The 18112-nt window shown below is 40.8% G+C and overlaps 1 protein-coding gene across 11 annotated transcripts in view; it reads right to left on the bottom strand.

Moving 5' to 3' along the window:
- arel1 (apoptosis resistant E3 ubiquitin protein ligase 1) overlaps positions 1 to 18112 on the bottom strand; it is a 129530-nt gene that overhangs the window by 32895 nt on the left and 78523 nt on the right. For all 11 annotated transcript variants that reach the window (XM_089120077.1, XM_089120080.1, XM_089120076.1 and 8 more), the window contains 6 exons: positions 9420 to 9589; positions 9088 to 9271; positions 668 to 912; positions 485 to 562; positions 255 to 396; positions 42 to 163 (listed from right to left, as the gene is read on the bottom strand). In XM_089120077.1, coding sequence (XP_088976203.1) covers positions 42 to 163; positions 255 to 396; positions 485 to 562; positions 668 to 912; positions 9088 to 9271; positions 9420 to 9589 — 941 coding nt within the window. The remainder of the gene's footprint in view (positions 1 to 41; positions 164 to 254; positions 397 to 484; positions 563 to 667; positions 913 to 9087; positions 9272 to 9419; positions 9590 to 18112) is intronic.

The raw sequence follows: 18112 nt of genomic DNA, 5'->3' as shown, positions 1-18112 counted from the left end.
TTTATACGGCCCATGAGTAATGATCTACCAGATTTACTCACCGACTCAAGCAGAGAAGGACGGCTGATTTTCAGGCAGGTTTTAGTGCGAGGTCTCTTTGAGTGAATGTGTCTCAGCTCCCGCTGAAAGAAGTTCACTTTATCCTGAAAAGTCTCTGATCCTCCTAGAAGATGCACAAATGACATTTAACACATCAAACACACCAACATGTCTACATTTGTTTGTATTAACTGACAACCAACACTCATACTAACCGATGTTCTTGTGGAGAAATCGGATAAAGGTGGCAGCCATTATATTTCTGTCCTTACAGCTGAGCTCTACTGGAGGTTGAATCCCATCATCGACCACCAGTGTTAGGTATTTATGAACAGGATCTGGTCCATGGTACGTGAACTGCCAGAGACAGGAAAGAAGAAATTAATACTATATATATATATATATATATATATATATATATTTATATAATTTTTTTTTTTTAAACCTTAGTTCCGGGGCACACACGGAAAGTGAAAAGGCGCCAAGGAATAATCTTCAGGTAAAACTCCTTCACAGAAAATTGCTGCAACACAATATAATACATCAGTATCCAAATTAACAAAAACTATATTAACAAACAAAATTAACCAAACAAATGCAGCACTAACCTATTTACAAAATATTTTACCTTTGGTGAGATATAGCAATAAACCTTTTTTGGTTTCTTGACCTTCTCTGACTGACCCTCTACAGGGGAGTCATGTTCCTCCTCCTCATCGCCCATGGAGGGCCGTCTCTGTAGGGCTAGCTGGGACGATGCAAGTAACTGCCATGGACAACTACTGTAAGTGCCTGTGTTGTAGAGGTAGGCCTCGAAGTAGATGCTTATGCCGGGAGTAGACACGTTTTTCTCCACACAGTTCTTCTCATTTTCTATGTAAGTGCATAATGACAAAAATACATAGAGAAAAGGTTATAGAAATTGTAAGAGTTTCTATGTTGCATAACTTGTTTTTCATAGGTCTTTGACCGGTCTTAACGGACCTATAACGATCAAATGGCAAAATAAGCCTCAAAAGTTATTAAAGATCTTTATAAAAATTTTCGATGCAGAGTATGATAGCTATATTAAATTATAGCTGTCATGGGATATGTATGTACAGTATTTGTGTAATTTACGGTCAGCTTACAAAACCATGTATAAAATGTGTTTATTGTGTTAATGGTGTAACGATACATCGAGACATTGCAATAAAAAAAAATGCGATGATACCATATGTATTGTTGATGTAAACAATAATTAGAGCGAAATAAAACTGTCTAAATCAGAAGCCATTGCTTTGTTGTCAGTCTCTTTTCTTCCCCCTCCACTCAACAGATTACCACACCAATTTTTGTCACATTTTTCAAAACTGGTAACAACTGACTAGTGCTGAACAGGGGTTTCATGACCCTTTAAATTGAAGAAAATAACAGAGTTTCCAAAGTTAGCTGGTGTCCATAAGAAACTGTAATAATAAGATAGATAATAATAATAATAATAGTAATATAAAAAGTAATAATAATAATAATAATGATAATAGATTAGCTTACTCCTCATTAAAACAATTTTACTATTAATATATTAATTATATATAAACTATAAACTAAGATAAAAGATAAACTATTATAAGCCTATAATTATAATTATCAACAGTCAATAACATGTCAGAACATTGCACTAATCAGTCATCAGTTTAATAATTTATAAGTGATATATAATTGTTTATGAAGGCTGGAAATAAAAAACACCTTATATTCAGGTGTGCATAATTATTAGGCAAGTTTTCTTTTACAGATAAAATGAACCAAAAAAGAGATTTTAAATGAGATTTTAAAAGTCAAAAATTATTAAATACCCATGAGAAGGACGCAATAATAATCCAATTCTTAGAAATTGCAGTTAAGTCATGACCATTGGAGAGTGAAATGCCCATTGGGTCAGCGAGGTTAAAGGGGCGATGAACTGCGAAATCCAAATTACCTTGAGCTTTTGACATCTAAGAGGTCATCATATTATAAGAACATCCTGTAAGTTTCCGAACTGAAAACGTCCTTGTTAGTCCAATAAAAGCTTTTATTGACACCAGGCTCAGCAAACGACTCGTTTTTCAAAGTGGGGAACTATGACGTCAAAGAGGATAAAACACGCCCACCGATTTGCGCATTAAACGCATAGCCAAATAACATAGATGCCTACCTCGTGGTGACAAACCGGATCGAGCTACCGAGCGAGCAATACAAAACATTGTGCAGTGCCTGGTTGTGGAAGAAGACAGTGGCTGCATATGCTTTCTCTGGATTCCAATAGGACTGCATGGATAAACTTTATTTTTAATGACGTTCCACTCCAGCTGATGAGGGTAAAACATTGTCCGTCTGTTCGATTCATTTCACTGAGGATTGTTTTGTAAACAAGACTGGATTTGCAGACCGATTAAGAGTAAAGAACTGTGCTGTGCTGTCTATATTGGATCTGACAGGAATTGTGCAACACACAGACTCTGGATCGAATCATTCCGGTTGCCATTTTACAACATTAGACGGTTTCAAAACAATTTTCCCCAAGTGTATCTACGGGTGAGTTAAACTCATTATAATATGCAAAACTGTTATACACTCACAGCAGTGGGCGTTTACTTCCAAGTCTTCAGTGCAAGACGACCATAAAAACAGAGCATTTTTCAGGTAGGCTCAAAACTTGGGTGGAACATAGCCTATTACTTATTAATTTTGATGTTTTTGAATGTGAAAACCAAGTGAACGTCATAAGTTGACCTCAGACAACAATATAATAAAATTTAAAAAGCCAGCTCATGACCCTTTAAACAAAAACAGAGAAGAAAAGAAAAACAGAGAAGAAAAAAAAAACAGATTTTAACTGCAAAAGAATGGAGAATTAAGATGAAGAATTAAGCGTAAAACCACCAGGAACCCTTTAGCCTCAATTTTACAGAACTGGAACCTACCTGGAGTCTCCAGAAGGGCAAGGTGTCAGGATCTCAGAGACTTAGGCCCCGTCCACACGAAGACGCGTTTCGCTGTATACATATAAATTTATCGTATTGGCGTTTCGCCCACACGGATCCGGCGCTTTGGGAGAGTGAAACCGCAATTTTTTGAAACCGGGTCCCAAGGTGGATAAATTCGAAAACGGCACCCTTGCGTTTTCGTGTGGACGGCCAATATTTTGTGAAACGATGATGTTGTGTCGACTAGTCAGACAACAACTGCCAAACTGCTTGTATAATAGTAATATAATATAATATACTATGCGGCAGAAAGTTCTGAGCCTCTTGTATTTCTTTATTTATTATTTACTTGAATGTGCTTTTTTAGGCCTAGGCATAATCTTTCGTATGCTGCTTGTCTGTTACTGTCACGGGTGTGGTGGAAGTGCAGGTGGATAAGGAAGACAGATGAGCAAGAAACTCCAATGCAAACGCTTTACTTAAACTTGACACATCCAATGGAACGGAACAGACTGGAATACACTCAAAAACAGACTATATAAGTACAACGATTGACCAAGACTGAAGGAAACTGAGGGAACTAAATACACAGATGAATCAAACATAATGGAGTGAAAACAGGTGAAACAGATGATCAAAACGAGGAACAGGTGGCTGATGAGGGAGTGAGTTTAGGAGAGGAGACAAGAGGATCCTGGGAAGTGTAGTGCAGATGACGAAGACAGACTGGTGCAGACGACAGGCTGTGACATCACTCCCCCCTCCCGGTAGGCGTGACCTCACGCCGTAACATCAACGGGGAGGGGGGGTGGGCGCCCTGGAGGCTGTGGAGGGCGTGGTCTGGAGTAGGAGGCCCTCCAGGGCGGAGTAGTATGAGGGCGTGGCCAGGGCGGAGCAGGATGAGGGCGTGGCCAGGGCAGAGCAGGATGAGGGCGTGGCCAGGGCGGAGCAGGATGAGGGCGTGGCCAGGGCGGAGCAGGATGAGGGCGAGACCAGGGCGGAGCAGGCTGAGGGCGAGACCAGGGCGGAGCAGATGGAGGGAGGACCCCTGGTGGAGCCGAAGGAGACGGGGCTGACAACACCAGGGGGCCGACTGACAGGGGCGGAGCAAGTGAGAGAGGAGACCAGGGTGAAGCTGAGGGACTGACGACACGGGTGCTGATGAGGGACCGAGGGAACATGGTGACACCGTAGGCTCAGGTGACTGAAGTGATGCCAGGGGCACAGAGGGACACGGTGAGGACAGAGGGAGTGAGGGCTGATGGGTGACTGGAGGGAGTGAGGAGTCCAACTGAACCGGGGGGGGGGGGGGGGGAAATGACGGGGCGAAGCCAACAAATGAAAGTCCAGAGGTGAAGGACGGACGATGAGGGACCAAAGGGAATCCAGAGGGACGAGGGAGCCTGGCCGAGCTGGTGGACTGAGGGACCATGGAGGAGCTGAGGGAGGTAAGAGCCACGGGGGAGCCAATGGGACCGGGGGCCGAGGAAGTGTCCATGTGGAGGAGGCGGGAGGCGAAAACTGGGGATTCACTGACCAGGCTGGTTTCGGGGAGCTGAAGGGCAGGAGAGCAGATGGAGGACAGATGAGAGGAGGCGGGAGAGGGAGGCTGGGCGGGATCCTTGTCTCTGGTGCAGGCTGGACGGTCTCTGGCTGGACGGTCTCTGGCTGGACGGTCTGGACGGTCTCTGGCTGGACGGTCTCTGGCTGGACGGTCTCTGGCGCTGGCTGGACGGTCACTGGCGCTGGCTGGACGGTCACTGGCGCTGGCTGGATGGGGCTGGACGGAACCAGCCGTGAGGGGAGTTCAGGCTCGGGTGGGCTGGACGGAACCAGCGGAGGGGAGAGTTCATACTCGGGAGGGCTGGACGGAACCAGCGGGGCGGAGAGTTCATGTTAGGGAGGGCTGGACGGAACCAGCGGAGAGGAGAGTTCAGGCTCAGGAGTGCTGGACGGAGCCAGCGGTGAGGGGAGATCAGGCTCGGGAGGACTGGACGGAACCAGCGGTGAGGGGTGATCAGGTTCGGGAGGGGTGGATGGTTCTGACTGGTGGGCGATGAGGGCTGGTGCGGTGATGATGGGGGGTGTGTGTGGTTGAGTGGTGCTGTCATCTTCAGCCTCACCAACGGTGAAGGCTGACCCACTCAACCACAACACATGGTCCAGGTATCCGGCGAAGGTCCCTGGAAACGCTGCTGCTGGGGATTGCTGGTACAGATGATCGTCCAAACCCAGCCAAAAGACTGACTTTAGGACGTCATCTGACCAACTCACCCCAGCAGAGAGCTCCAGGAACCTGCCGACATACTCCTCAGAAGAGCGTCCGTCCTGGAATAGGTTGAGGGTGGTGAGAGCCGGGGTTAGGAGAAGTCCCATGCTGTCACTGGTGGGGTCGATCGTTCTGTCACGTTCTGTCACGTTCTGTCACAGATGAGCCAGAAACTCCAATGCAAACGCTTTACTTAAACTTGACACATCCAATGGAACGGAACAGACTATATAAGTACAACGATCGACCAACACTGAAGGAAACTGAGGGAACTAAATACACAGATGAATCAAACATAATGGAGTGAAAACAGGTGAAACAGATGATCAAAACGAGGAACAGGTGGCTGATGAGGGAGTGAGTTCAGGAGAAGAGACAAGAGGATCCTGGGAAGTGTAGTGCAGATGACGAAGACAGACTGGTGCAGACGACAGGCTGTGACAGTTACCTGATAAAGACATTTCGTATTTTATAGGGATGGGGATATAAAGCAAAAATAATTTTCGACGATCGATGGGAATTATTTGATTATTTTGGCTATTCAAAAAACACACCTGTTCCACTCCGACTTTACATTTCTCTGGAGGTTAAAGGGTTAGTTCACCCAAAAATGAAAATTAAGTCATTAATTACTCACCCCCATGCTGTACCAACCCCGTAAGACCTTCGTTCATCTTCGGAACACAAATAAAGATATTTTTGATTGAATCTGAGGGCTGGATGACTCTTCCATAGACAGCCTGAGGGACTGCCTCTTGACGGCCCAGAAAGTCATTAAAAGAAAAGGTTTAAATATTCCATGTGCCTACAGTGGCTCAACTATAACTTTATCAAGCGACGAGACTACTTTTTGTGCGAAAAAAAAAACGTAAATAACGACTTTATTCGACTTCCATTACTTCCTTATGGGTGCATGCGCGAGAACTGAGACGAGACCGTTCTTCTTCGACTACTTTTTGTTACCGGCTGCTCACCGCTTAGGAGTTTTACCGCCCCCTACCGTATAAGATGACGTACTGCTTGTAAACAGAATGTTTTGCGCCTCCGGCTATATCAGTACGTCATCTTATACGGTAGGGGGCGGTAAAACTCCTAAGCGGTGAGCAGCCGGTAACAAAAAGTAGTCGAAGAAGAACGGTCTCGTCTCAGTTCTCGCGCATGCGCCCATAAGGAAGTAATGGAAAGTCGAATAAAGTCGTTATTTACGTTTTTTTTCGCACAAAAAGTATTCTCGTCGCTTGATAAAGTTATAGTTGAGCCACTGTAGGCACATGGAATATTTAAACCTTTTCTTTTAATGACTTTCTGGGCCGTCAAGAGGCAGTCCCTCAGGCTGTCTATGGAAGAGTCATCCAGCCCTCAGATTCAATCAAAAATATCTTTATTTGTGTTCCGAAGATGAACGAAGGTCTTACGGGGTTGGTACAGCATGGGGGTGAGAAATTAATGACTTAATTTTCATTTTTGGGTGAACTAACCCTTTAAGCGTACGTGTTATATCCATTAAAGAAATGTATTTAGTTGTGGTTGTGGAACCATATTTATACATTTATGTTTAAATATGTTATTTTTTATTGAATCTATGTTGATTGATTATGAAAAGTGAACCGCGTGCATACAGTATGCGCAATAGGCTATGTCGGGAGACCAATTTTGACCACATTAAGTTTTGTTTTTGCTTTTTATAAATTGTATCTTTATTTTAATAAATGTTTCATCAACCAGTTACCTGGATTTAATAAAAGAAGCACATATAGGCTATAGCAGAATATAATCAGGACATGGACGTCCCGGCGCGATTTAACTTGCATTGCTCGTGAACGGGAGCTCGTCATATAAAGGAACCGAAACTCAGAAATATATAGAAATCTTGAAATGTCTACGTTTAAACAACATCGACAAACAACAATTAAAAACGAACAGAAACAGATACTCTCTCTTATAGCCTAATCCGTATGAAGTGCATTAGCCCACTCCATAGGCACATTCACAATACTGCGAAGTGGCGAGTCAGCATCATTAACTTCCTCTTTTCAGTCAAGAATGACACAGAAAACATTAGTTTATTAACAAACAATTAAAATGTCTATTCTTTGTGGCAAGCTTTCTGAGTCCGCAAGCTAATCGAATATCGTGACTCCCTATTTTGTACCAGGCAATTTATGGTTGTTCAATTAAGTTCTTGGTAAAAAAGAAAATAAGCAACTGTGCGTAATATTATTTCATAGCCTTTTCATTTTGACCTACAACGCGCAAGGTTTTATGCGCATGCTTTAAGTCTTCTTCTCACATTTTTAGTGGATATCTATTGCAGATTTACAGCGCCACATACTGGTCTGGGATGTCTACTACATCGTTTTCAGTCAGTTTCAGTGGTTTCGTGTGGACGCAGATATTTTTCGAGACGCCTCCGTGTTTACGGACTTTTTTTTTTTAGAATGAGGAAAAAAAATATCGGATAGGGAAAGCTCTGGCTTCGTGTGGACGAGGCCTTAGGTTAGGTAATGAATCTTAAAAAAAAATTACCTCTAATTAATCAGAATCACAAGCTGAAGTGAAGTACATGATGACTGCTATTTATAGGCTTTATAGAGAGACAAAATGAGAGTGACTCAATCCAGTACCACATCCTCTCGTACCACTATTGAAGAATTCCAGAATCTGGCATTAAGTTTTAGGAGTTCATTTTTAGTCATTTTAGTTTATTTTATCTCAGCAAAATGGACTTCAAGGTACCTCAGTTTGCAGTAATGCACTATAAAATTATTGCGGGGCAAATTTATTTAATATCAGTTTGATAATAAAAGTACGCCTACCCTAATAATAATAATAATAATAATTTAATACATACATTGGAAATGCTAAATCCAATTATCTCGCATTTTTCACACGTACTGGGAGCAGAAAAGTCGCAGCTGGCCGATCGGACCGTATGTGAGCACATAAATCGTGAGCTTTAGCTTTCATGACATGCTATCTAATCGTACAGTGTGAGTTGGTAACCTTGCTGAAATAGCTCAGATATCGCACAGTATATGCCTGGCCTTACTGCACTGGCAGATTTTTTTGAATTCTTGTTTTAAAGAGATAGTTCACCAAAAAATGCAAATTATGTCATCATTTACTCACCCTCACGTTGTTCTAAACCTGTATGATTTTCTTTGTTCTGTTGAACACAAAAAAGATTTTGAAAAATGTGGGTAACTAAACCGCTGCCGGTCCCCACTGACTTCCATACTATGAAATAAAAATACTATACTATACTATAGAAGTCAATAATAGAAACTGTAGTATAGGAGCAGAAACTGTTTAGGTACTAACACTCTTCAAAATACCTTCTTCTCTGTTCAACAGATCAAAGAAACTCATGCAGGTTTAGAACAACTGTATAAACAAGTGAAATATAACAAGTGTAGTATAGGAGCAGAAACTGTTTAGGTACTAACACTCTTCAAAATACCTTCTTCTCTGTTCAAAAGATCAAAGAAACTCATGCAGGTTTAGAACAACTGTATAAACAAGTGAAATATAACAAGTGAAATAATTCTGGTAATTTAGTTTCACCAATTCACCTGAATGTCTTTCGATCATGGGGGAAACGTGAAACACACAGAGGAAAACAAATAAAAACTAAATTAATGTGGGGATTAAAAAAAAATTCTTATCATGCTTTGCTCTTTGTGAGTACAATCTCAATAAAAAGAAAAAAATCTTTATCAGGGGAACACAAATCACTGGAAAAGTCAGGAAAAGTGATGAAAAGGTGTTAGAAGCATTTTAGTAAATCTCCTCAACAACCCTCCCTCTCCAATACCAAGATTAACTCACCACTGAGTACAATGATGTCAAACTCCCCATTGCTAAGGGGCTGGTCCCTGTATGAGATGCATGCTCTAAAGCAGCCTTTTTTCCTGAAGGTGAGCCTCATCAAAACCTGACACTGAGGCTTGTTTAATGATACCGATGTGCTGTAGCAATCATCTGAGCTCTCCTCCTCCTCCACTGTGCCCAACTGTAGGAACAGTAAGAAAAAGAGATTTAAATACAAACTCAGCAAATTCTTTTGGACCTGCAACCTGTCTAATGCTAATATATAAACACAAACTTCTAAAGTTTGAACTAAAAACTATGAACTGTAAGTATGCAGTAAGTGCCCTTACTGGGTGGACATGAACGCTGTAATTGACCTCATCCACCAGTGAGATGGAGTTACTGGTGGGGTTGCCATACTCATCCCTTGGTTCTATCTGGAGCGTGTGCTGCTGGCCGTAAGTCAACACCAGTGTTGAGAAGTGGTACGCAATCTTTGTTTTGGATGGGACCACTGTACCTGGAAAACGCAATTCATGTCATGAGTCATCTACATCTGTTCATTTTGACTAACAGAGTAAGTTTTTTGGAATGCATAGCTTAATGCAAGCTTAAATATAACAACATATTATACGTACTGTACATATCATTTTACATTACTAACAGAAAAGAGTTATAAAACAGGAAGACTGACAATGGATATGCTGGAATATATAAGAATATATATATTCTTTTGAAGGTCTTTCGTTGGCTTCTATTCTAGAGCAAAAAAAAAAATTCTTGTTATTTATTTTTTAGTTATCTTTGATATTTGATGGTGTTGTGAAAGGAATTTTGCTATTTATTTCCAAGATATTTTTACACATGTATTGCTTAGTTTTAAATCAATATTTTGTTCAAGGAAGAGCAGACGCCAAAGGTGCTGGAACCTTATTGTATTTGTTCCAATTTTCTGATTATTAGGGGTTTAAGCACTGAAGGGACAATCTTTTTTCTATTATTTTCTTCCCTAAAAGTATATAGGTATCAGAGAAGGTAAATTGTAAAGACCCCAAACTTGGCAGGATGGTTCTAAAGGTGTGCATCTACTCAAATACACGGACACAAATCCATCTGAAAAAGTGGTGCTATAATATAATATTCCTCAACACTGTGTCAAGGTGTTGATATGGAAACGCTTCCAGCATTGTGTAAAATTACGCCAATTCTATTGGCCGTTGGATGTTAGGTGACGAAGCTTGCGTGTCTGCTGTTTATCAGTGGGATTTATTGTGACATCTCACTCTGTTTTACATGGCCAGCAAACAGTTCAGGAATTGTGTATCACCCATACCCCTGCTTTATTATGGAGGATGAAATGCATGATTTATGTGTAGTGTGTTAGGACTAGAATATGCCCAGTCAGCACTTGAGTGGGCTGTTTGTCCTAACTGTGAACGTTTCATGCCTGACATTATGCATGAGGCACCTGCCCCCCATGGTTCATGTCCTGCATCTGCCGAGTCAGCTCTTTGAGTTCGGTCATGGGGATCACAGGTGGAGTTGGCGGTAGGGCTGCTCAATTACGCCAAAAATCTTAAATCACGATTATTTTGGTCAATATTGAAATCACAGTGGTATTCAGATAAGTAATAGCCTACAACAGATATTGAATAAAGTAATTAATCTGTAAAATAAATGCTGTATACATTAAATATTGACTAATCCTCTCTTTTCTTGTTTGATTAACATAAATGTCTCCAGCAGTCATTAATGTTAGCCGCTGTCACTTTAAGAGCTAACGAACAAACCCAATATACTGTGTACACACGTTTCTCAAATGTTTCAATCATTTAAGCCATAACCGACTGTGATTACAAGGATACTTACCAAAACGGCATTTCAACAAATTTGTAAATAGGCTATTTGACTGTTCCATGGACTGGTGCCTTACCGTGCCGGAACAGTTTGTGAGACTCTATGACCCCGAGAGATATGCTGGCTGAGCTATGCTGGTAGCTTCAAGCAAGCCAGGCAGCTGAAAAAAGCGAGCGACCAGGCAAAATCCAGTCCACCCTTTTAGCCCGGCAGCAGGCTAGTATGCTGAGTATCAGATCGCGCTTTCTGTCACAGCACCTGAGTCGGTCTGTCTCAGCTGCCCAGTGAGCAGAAGAGGAGCTCGCCAATGGTCATGGGGCAATAGAGTAGGTGATCAACCAGAATGACACCTCCCGCGCGGCAAGTGCCGTGTTAAATCCGCCGCGGCAAAAATAAACCAGCCGTATTTCAAAGTCGGTCGTGAAATGACCACCAGGTGGCGCAAAGGGACATTTAGCGAAAGAAAAACGTAATTATATAAAATTAGCCTACATTTTTAAATAGAAAATTGCTTTAAATATCAAAACTTTTAAAGCAGAACATTTTATTAATCAAAAGTTAAATTTGATTTAAGTCTAGTTAAGCCTATCTCACAGTCAGTGAAAATAAATTGGGTGCTTTCAACGCTATTGAGGATTGAATCAATCTTTTCGGTTTAGTTTCGTTTGTAATTGTTCGGTTTACAAGTTGACATTTCAATATAGATAAACGTTTCAGGTCTGTGGAGTAGGATATGCGTATTTATACGCTAAGTTTATATTTATGAGATGCCCTCCGTACTCTGCGTGTCGTGATTATAATTGTTTGCTTTTACTTCTTATGTATTAAATCCAGGCAATTGGTTGATGAAACATTGATTAAAATCAAGATAAAATCGAAAGGAAAACGAAATTCACTTTAAATAAAGGCTTTGTGCTTTTCTGTTTGAGGTCTGTGGAAGTTTTAAATCCGTCTTTTAGTGCCGCTTCAGAGCGCTCACGTCTGAATAACGGAGAACTGTCACGTCTGTAACATTGATTTTTCCTCATAAGTGCGAACACTAAAAATAAAATAAATATTTTATGTTCTGTGGAGAGCCAACCCTTCCTCATTCGATTTGCGCAGTGTAATTCACAGAATTACAAATTACAAATTACAATTTTGCCTCCTAAGTTAAAGATTTTTTGTCAAGCATGAATGCATGTCTATTTCCTTAATATTAAATATAAAAACGCAGACTAATATTTTTCTAATGTCTGGACTCCTTTAAGGGAGTAGCATGGATAAACAGATGTTTCAATATATTGGTATTAATGCTTTTTCTGAGAATTTATATTTAAATTTTTGACTGCAAATGCCACGTCCATAACGGGTTTTATTCTGGCACAAAGGCAAAGCGCAGTAACTAGGGGAGAGCGGGGCACAACCTAACGCATTTTGGTTTTGGCTTAATTAATTAAAAAATAATTAGGTTAGATTACATTTTTTGTTAACGCTTTACAATAAGGTTCGTTAGTTAACATTAGTTAATGTATTTACTAACATGCACTAACCATGAGCAATACATTTGTTACTGCATTTGTTCATCTTTGTTCATGTTAGTTCATGAAAATACAGCTGTTCATTGTTTGTTCATGTTAGTTCACGGTGCATTAACTAATGTTAACAAGATTTTAATCAAGTATTAGTAAATGTTGAAAATAACATTAACAAAGATTAACAAATGATGTATATGTGCTGTTCATTATTAGTTCATATTAACTAATATAGTTAACTAATGTTAACTAACGAACCTTATTGTAAAGTGTTACCAATTTTTTTTTACACAAGCAACATACACATCTCTGCTACAAATGAACACTTAAAGTTTTTTTCTAGGACCTACCATTTTCATACAGTTGGACTGAAAGTGACAGAAGTGCAAATGTTACAACTTACCCCATATGCAGGGTTAATTGTAACAGACAGAGGGGTTAGTTGTAACACTTGTGTGTAACACACATAATTCAGTACTATTTTATTTGTATAGTTTGATATTGTTTGTGCATCTGTATAGACATATATTCATACATCCATCCCTCATCCAATCATCCTTTTGTTGTGGATCAATATCATGGATAGAGGCGTAGAAAAGGGCTGCACAGTTTTGCAATAAATAATAATAAATAAAAATATAAATTTTGTAATTGCAATTAAATTAGATTTATGTGTGGCAGCTGCATGTACAATTATTATTATTAATAATAATAATAACAGTAATAATAATACAAATGAGCTCAAAATAAAAATTTAAGGGGTTTATTACATTAAAAACAGGCCATATTTTTAATAAATAAAAAAGTTATCATTCATAGTACACTAAATTTTAAACATTTTAAATTCCAACATTGTTTGTGAAAGTCCAACAAAGTTAAATGTATACTCAAACCTGAAAAGTTGTGTGGCTCCGTTTTCATTTGATTATCATTGTACACTTGGCAGCTTAGTTGTAACACTGTGTGTTAAAGCAAGTGATTAAGGCACAGTGACAGTGATTAAGGCAAGCTGTACTTCCTGCTCAGCTACTGTTCGGACGCTCTTGCTTACCGCTCCGCGCTTTGCTCTATCACTTTTATAATTTTAAATCGCTCTATCGTTTTTATATTATTTTATTTTATCTCCTTTTTATCACTTAATTTTAACTTCAGCAAACCAGTACAGTGCTCAAACGTTTGATTACTACAAAAAGCAGAATTCTTTTCTCCGACCAGCCTCCCACTGAAAGCTTACATTCCGGGGAAGGAAAAACACAACTGCCTACATTCCAAAGGATAAGAGAAAATGCCTCTTCTGGAATCTACTTGCTGCACTAACTGTCAGAGACTTTAACAAAGGATTGCAATTATTGAAACAAAGTTACTTGCGGGAACACCACACCAGACGGAACACACAACAGAGCTTCATCATGGACGCCCTCAGCATACAGCCAGTGAGTCCCAGAAATCTAGTGCTACTCGACAGGCAGTACTGAGTGTAGAGAAACGAGCCGATCGACTCACAAATCGATGGCACAAACAGGGCGCGAGACCCAAAGGCACTCGAGCAATAGCATCTTCTACCCCAGATACGGCTCTGACAAGGATTGCAAACACTGGTCTCCTACCACAGCCTATACATCTTGAGAACAGATTTGAAGTATTAATGAATGAGAAATCCCTGAATTTGATGAATGTGATAGATCAAAGACTGAGCCAGCCGGTCGTTAACACTGATGCTAACCGGCGCTCAAGGTCGAGCAGGCAGCGGCACTCAACTCAGAGCACAGCGGGGCCCAGGACTCTGATAGTGGGCGACTCCATAATCAGAAACATTAGTAGCAGGGATTCAACTACATGCTGCCTTCCACAAGCAACAACTTCTGATGTAAACAGGGAACTTGAGAACATTCTGGTGAAACATAAGACTGCAAATCGACTCATCATTCATGTGGGGAAGAACGATATTCATAAAGAGCAGTCAGAACTCCTTAAGAAGGATTTCAATGAACTTTTTGAAACACTTAAAAGACTGAAAGTTCAGACATTCATCAGTGGACCACTCCCAGCAAGAGGAACAAACAGGTTTTCTCGGTTGCTTGGGCTCAACACATGGCTGCAAAAAACCTGCAATATAAAAGGAGTAAACTTCATAGACAACTTCAATCTTTTCTGGAGTCAGAGGCAACTGTTTCAACGGGATGGCCACCACCCAAACAAACTTGGTTCAAGAGTGCTAAAGGACAATATCTACTTCTCCCTCCATCATCCTTCTGCAGTGTGTGCCAACCCACTCAACCTGAATGGCACACACACACCTGGACACAATATGAATGACCACAGGACTTCATTTCAGCACCTGAATGGACATGTTGACATATCACACAAGGACAACGATAACACCATGCAGCCACAACAACTTCTGCTCACGGACATAATCTCAGCAGAGCCCTGCCCACAGAGCACACCACAGACAGGTTGTGACAAATCAGAACTGCTCCAAGATTCAGCACCCAAGGACGACATTAAGGAAAACAACGAGGGAAACCAGGACAGCATACTACAGCCTCCAATAACACCAGAGCAACAGCCCCTCTCACCTGACACGTTATCACTCTCTCCAGAATCTCCACTTCTGTGCTTCTCAGAGAAAATGGAAAAACGGGTGTATGCTGGAACTAAACTATCACACTCTTTTGCTGCAAGCCCCCAGCAGGCCCCACAACCACCAAAGCCTGCAGGCACAGCTCGCCCTCCTCCTCCTCCCCCTGATAGAGCTCTCCGGCCTCTACCATGGCGCCAGGGCTCACACCCTCCTCCATCTGCTCGAGGTGAACCAAAAACAACTGATACCCACTCTCAATGATATGAGTCGGGTATCCGCTTTGATATCAGTAACTTTCTTAAATGTTTACAAAACAAGCAGGAACCCAGTGTGCCTGAATCCTTCTCTATAGCAGTTCAAATACATGATAGAAAATCTAAGGCCTTCAAAAGTCGCACTGCAAACCCATCTAATCTGGTGTCTATTACACGCCAAACTAAGATTGCCGTGGGGACAAAAAAGGAAGACTATAAAGTTTGCATTTTTAAACATCCGCTCACTTAAAAATAAATCACTTCTAGTCAGCGACTTAATAACCACATACAACCTGGACTTTATGTTTCTAAATGAAACTTGGCTAGAAGACAGCTGCAGTGCAACGGTCCTAAACGAAACATCCCCTCCTAACTTTACTTATATGAGAGTCTGCAGAGCGGGTAAGAGAGGTGGCGGCTTAGCTGCTCTTTTTAAAGATGTTTATGAATGTAAGCAAATATCATTTGGGATTTACCCCTCTTTCGAATATCTGGGTATTGTGTTAAAAGGTGCTCCACGTATTTTACTTATCATTGTTTACAGACCTCCAAAATAGTCTCCAGCCTTTGCTGAGGATTTTACAGAACTGCTATCAAAATTGCCTCTGAGTTTGACTGTTTTGCCATTGCTGGAGATTTTAACATTCATATAGATAATGCAGAAAACAATATGGCAAAAGAAATCAAAACTGTTTTAAAAACTTTTGATCTGACTCAGCATGTACATGGTCCCACACACAATCGTGGACACACTCTAGATTTATTTATCAGTATGGGTTTAAACATCTCATTGATTGTTATTAAGGATGTAGCACTGTCTGATCATTTCTGTATTTTCTTTGATATATTAATCTCTCCTGCAGTTGAAGCTAGAGCTGTGTCTGTCAAGAAGAGATGCTTAAATGAGAACACTGGTGTGCTATTTATGGAGGCTATATCTTTAAAACCAAAAATATCTGCCGACTCTGTTGATTTTCTCCTTGATTCTTTCAACGCAAAAATGCAGAAGAGCAGAACGCATGTGACGGAAGACAAAACTTGTAGTCCATTATAACATCTACAAAGACAGCATCCAAGCTTTCAATAGGGAACTAGGCAAAGCTAGACGGACTTTCTTCTCAAATATTATAAACAGCAATATAAACAACACACGCACTCTTTTTGCTACTGTAGAGAGAGTGACAACCCCCCGAGCCAGATTCCCATAGAAATGCTCTCAGACAGCAAGTGCAGTGAGTTTGCTTCTTTCTTTTCTGAGAAAATTAATAATATCAGAAAGATGATCAGCACATCCTTGAGTTGCTCTGGAGTCAGACAGATCAGACCACAATCTGTAGTTACTATGTCTGTTTTTGAAGAAATCAATGGCACAATTTTGGAAGAAACCATACAGCACCTTAAAACATCCACCTGCGCCCTTGATGCACTTCCCACATCTTTTTCCAAAAGTGTGTTAAACTGCTTAGAAGCAGATCTCCAAGAAGTGGTAAATGCCCCACTTCGCTCTGGGAGTTTTACGAACTCCCTGAAAACTGCAGTTGTCAAGCCCCTCCTGAAAAAGAGCAATCTGGATAAGACCATCTTAAGCAACTATAGACCAATCTCAAATCTTCCTTTCATAGGCAAGATCATTGAAAAAGTTGTCTTCAATCAGTTGAACAAATTCTTAAGCTCAAATGGATACTTTGACAATTTTCAATCTGGTTTCCGATCGCATCACAGCAAAGAGACAGCGCTCATAAAGATAATAAACGATATTCGCTTAAATACTGATACAGGCAAATTATCTGTGTTGGTACTACTTGACCTCAGTGCTGCATTTGACACTGTCGATCACGACATCCTTCTTGACAGGCTGGAAAACTGGGTGAGGCTTTCTGGGATAGTCCTAAAATGGTTCAGGTCATACTTAGAAGGGAGAGGTTATTATGTGAGTATAGGGGACCATAAGTCTGAGTGGACATCCATGACTTGCGGAGTCCCTCAGGGCTTGATTCTTGCGCCACTCCTGTTCAACCTGTATATGCTCCCAATGAGCCAAATAATGAGAAAGAACCAAATCGCTTACCATAGCTATGCAGATGGCACACAGCTCTACTTAGCCCTATCGCCTAACGACTATAGCCCCATTGACTCCCTGTGCCAATGCATTGATGAAGTAAATAGTTGGATGTACCAAAACTTTCTGCAGTTAAAAAAAGACAAAACTGAAGTCATTGTGTTTGGAAACAAAGATGAAGTTCTCAAGGTGAATGCATACCTCGACACTAGGGGTCTAACAACTAAAAATCAAGTCAGGAATCTTGGCGTGTCTCTAGAGTCAGACCTTAGTTTCAGTAGTCATGTCAAAGCAATAACTAAATCAGCATACTATCATCTGAAAAATATTTCAAGAATTAGATGCTTTGTTTCCAGTCAAGACTTAGAGAAACTTGTGCATGCTTTCATCACCAGCAGGGTGGATTACTGTAATGGCCTCCTCACTGGCCTTCCCAAAAAGACCATAAGACAGTTGCAGCTCATACAGAACGCTGCTGCCAGGATTCTGAGCAGGACTAGAAAATATGAACACATCACACCAGTCCTCAGGTCTTTACACTGGCTCCCAGTTAAATTTAGGATTGATTTTAAAGTATTATTACTGGTATATAAATCATTCAATGGGTTAGGACCTCAATATATTGCAGATATGCTCACTGAATATAAACCCAACAGATCACTTAGATCATTAGGATCACATCAGCTAGAAATACCAAGGGTTCACTCTAAGCACGGAGAGTCTGCTTTTAGCTATTATGCCAGCCGCAGCTGGAACCAGCTTCCAGAAGAGATCA

Source organism: Pimephales promelas, chromosome 15 (genome assembly GCF_988280905.1).
Source record: "Pimephales promelas chromosome 15, fPimPro1.hap1.1, whole genome shotgun sequence".
NCBI classification, from domain to species: Eukaryota; Metazoa; Chordata; class Actinopteri; order Cypriniformes; family Leuciscidae; genus Pimephales; species Pimephales promelas.
This window is presented reverse-complemented; position numbering and strand designations above follow the sequence as displayed.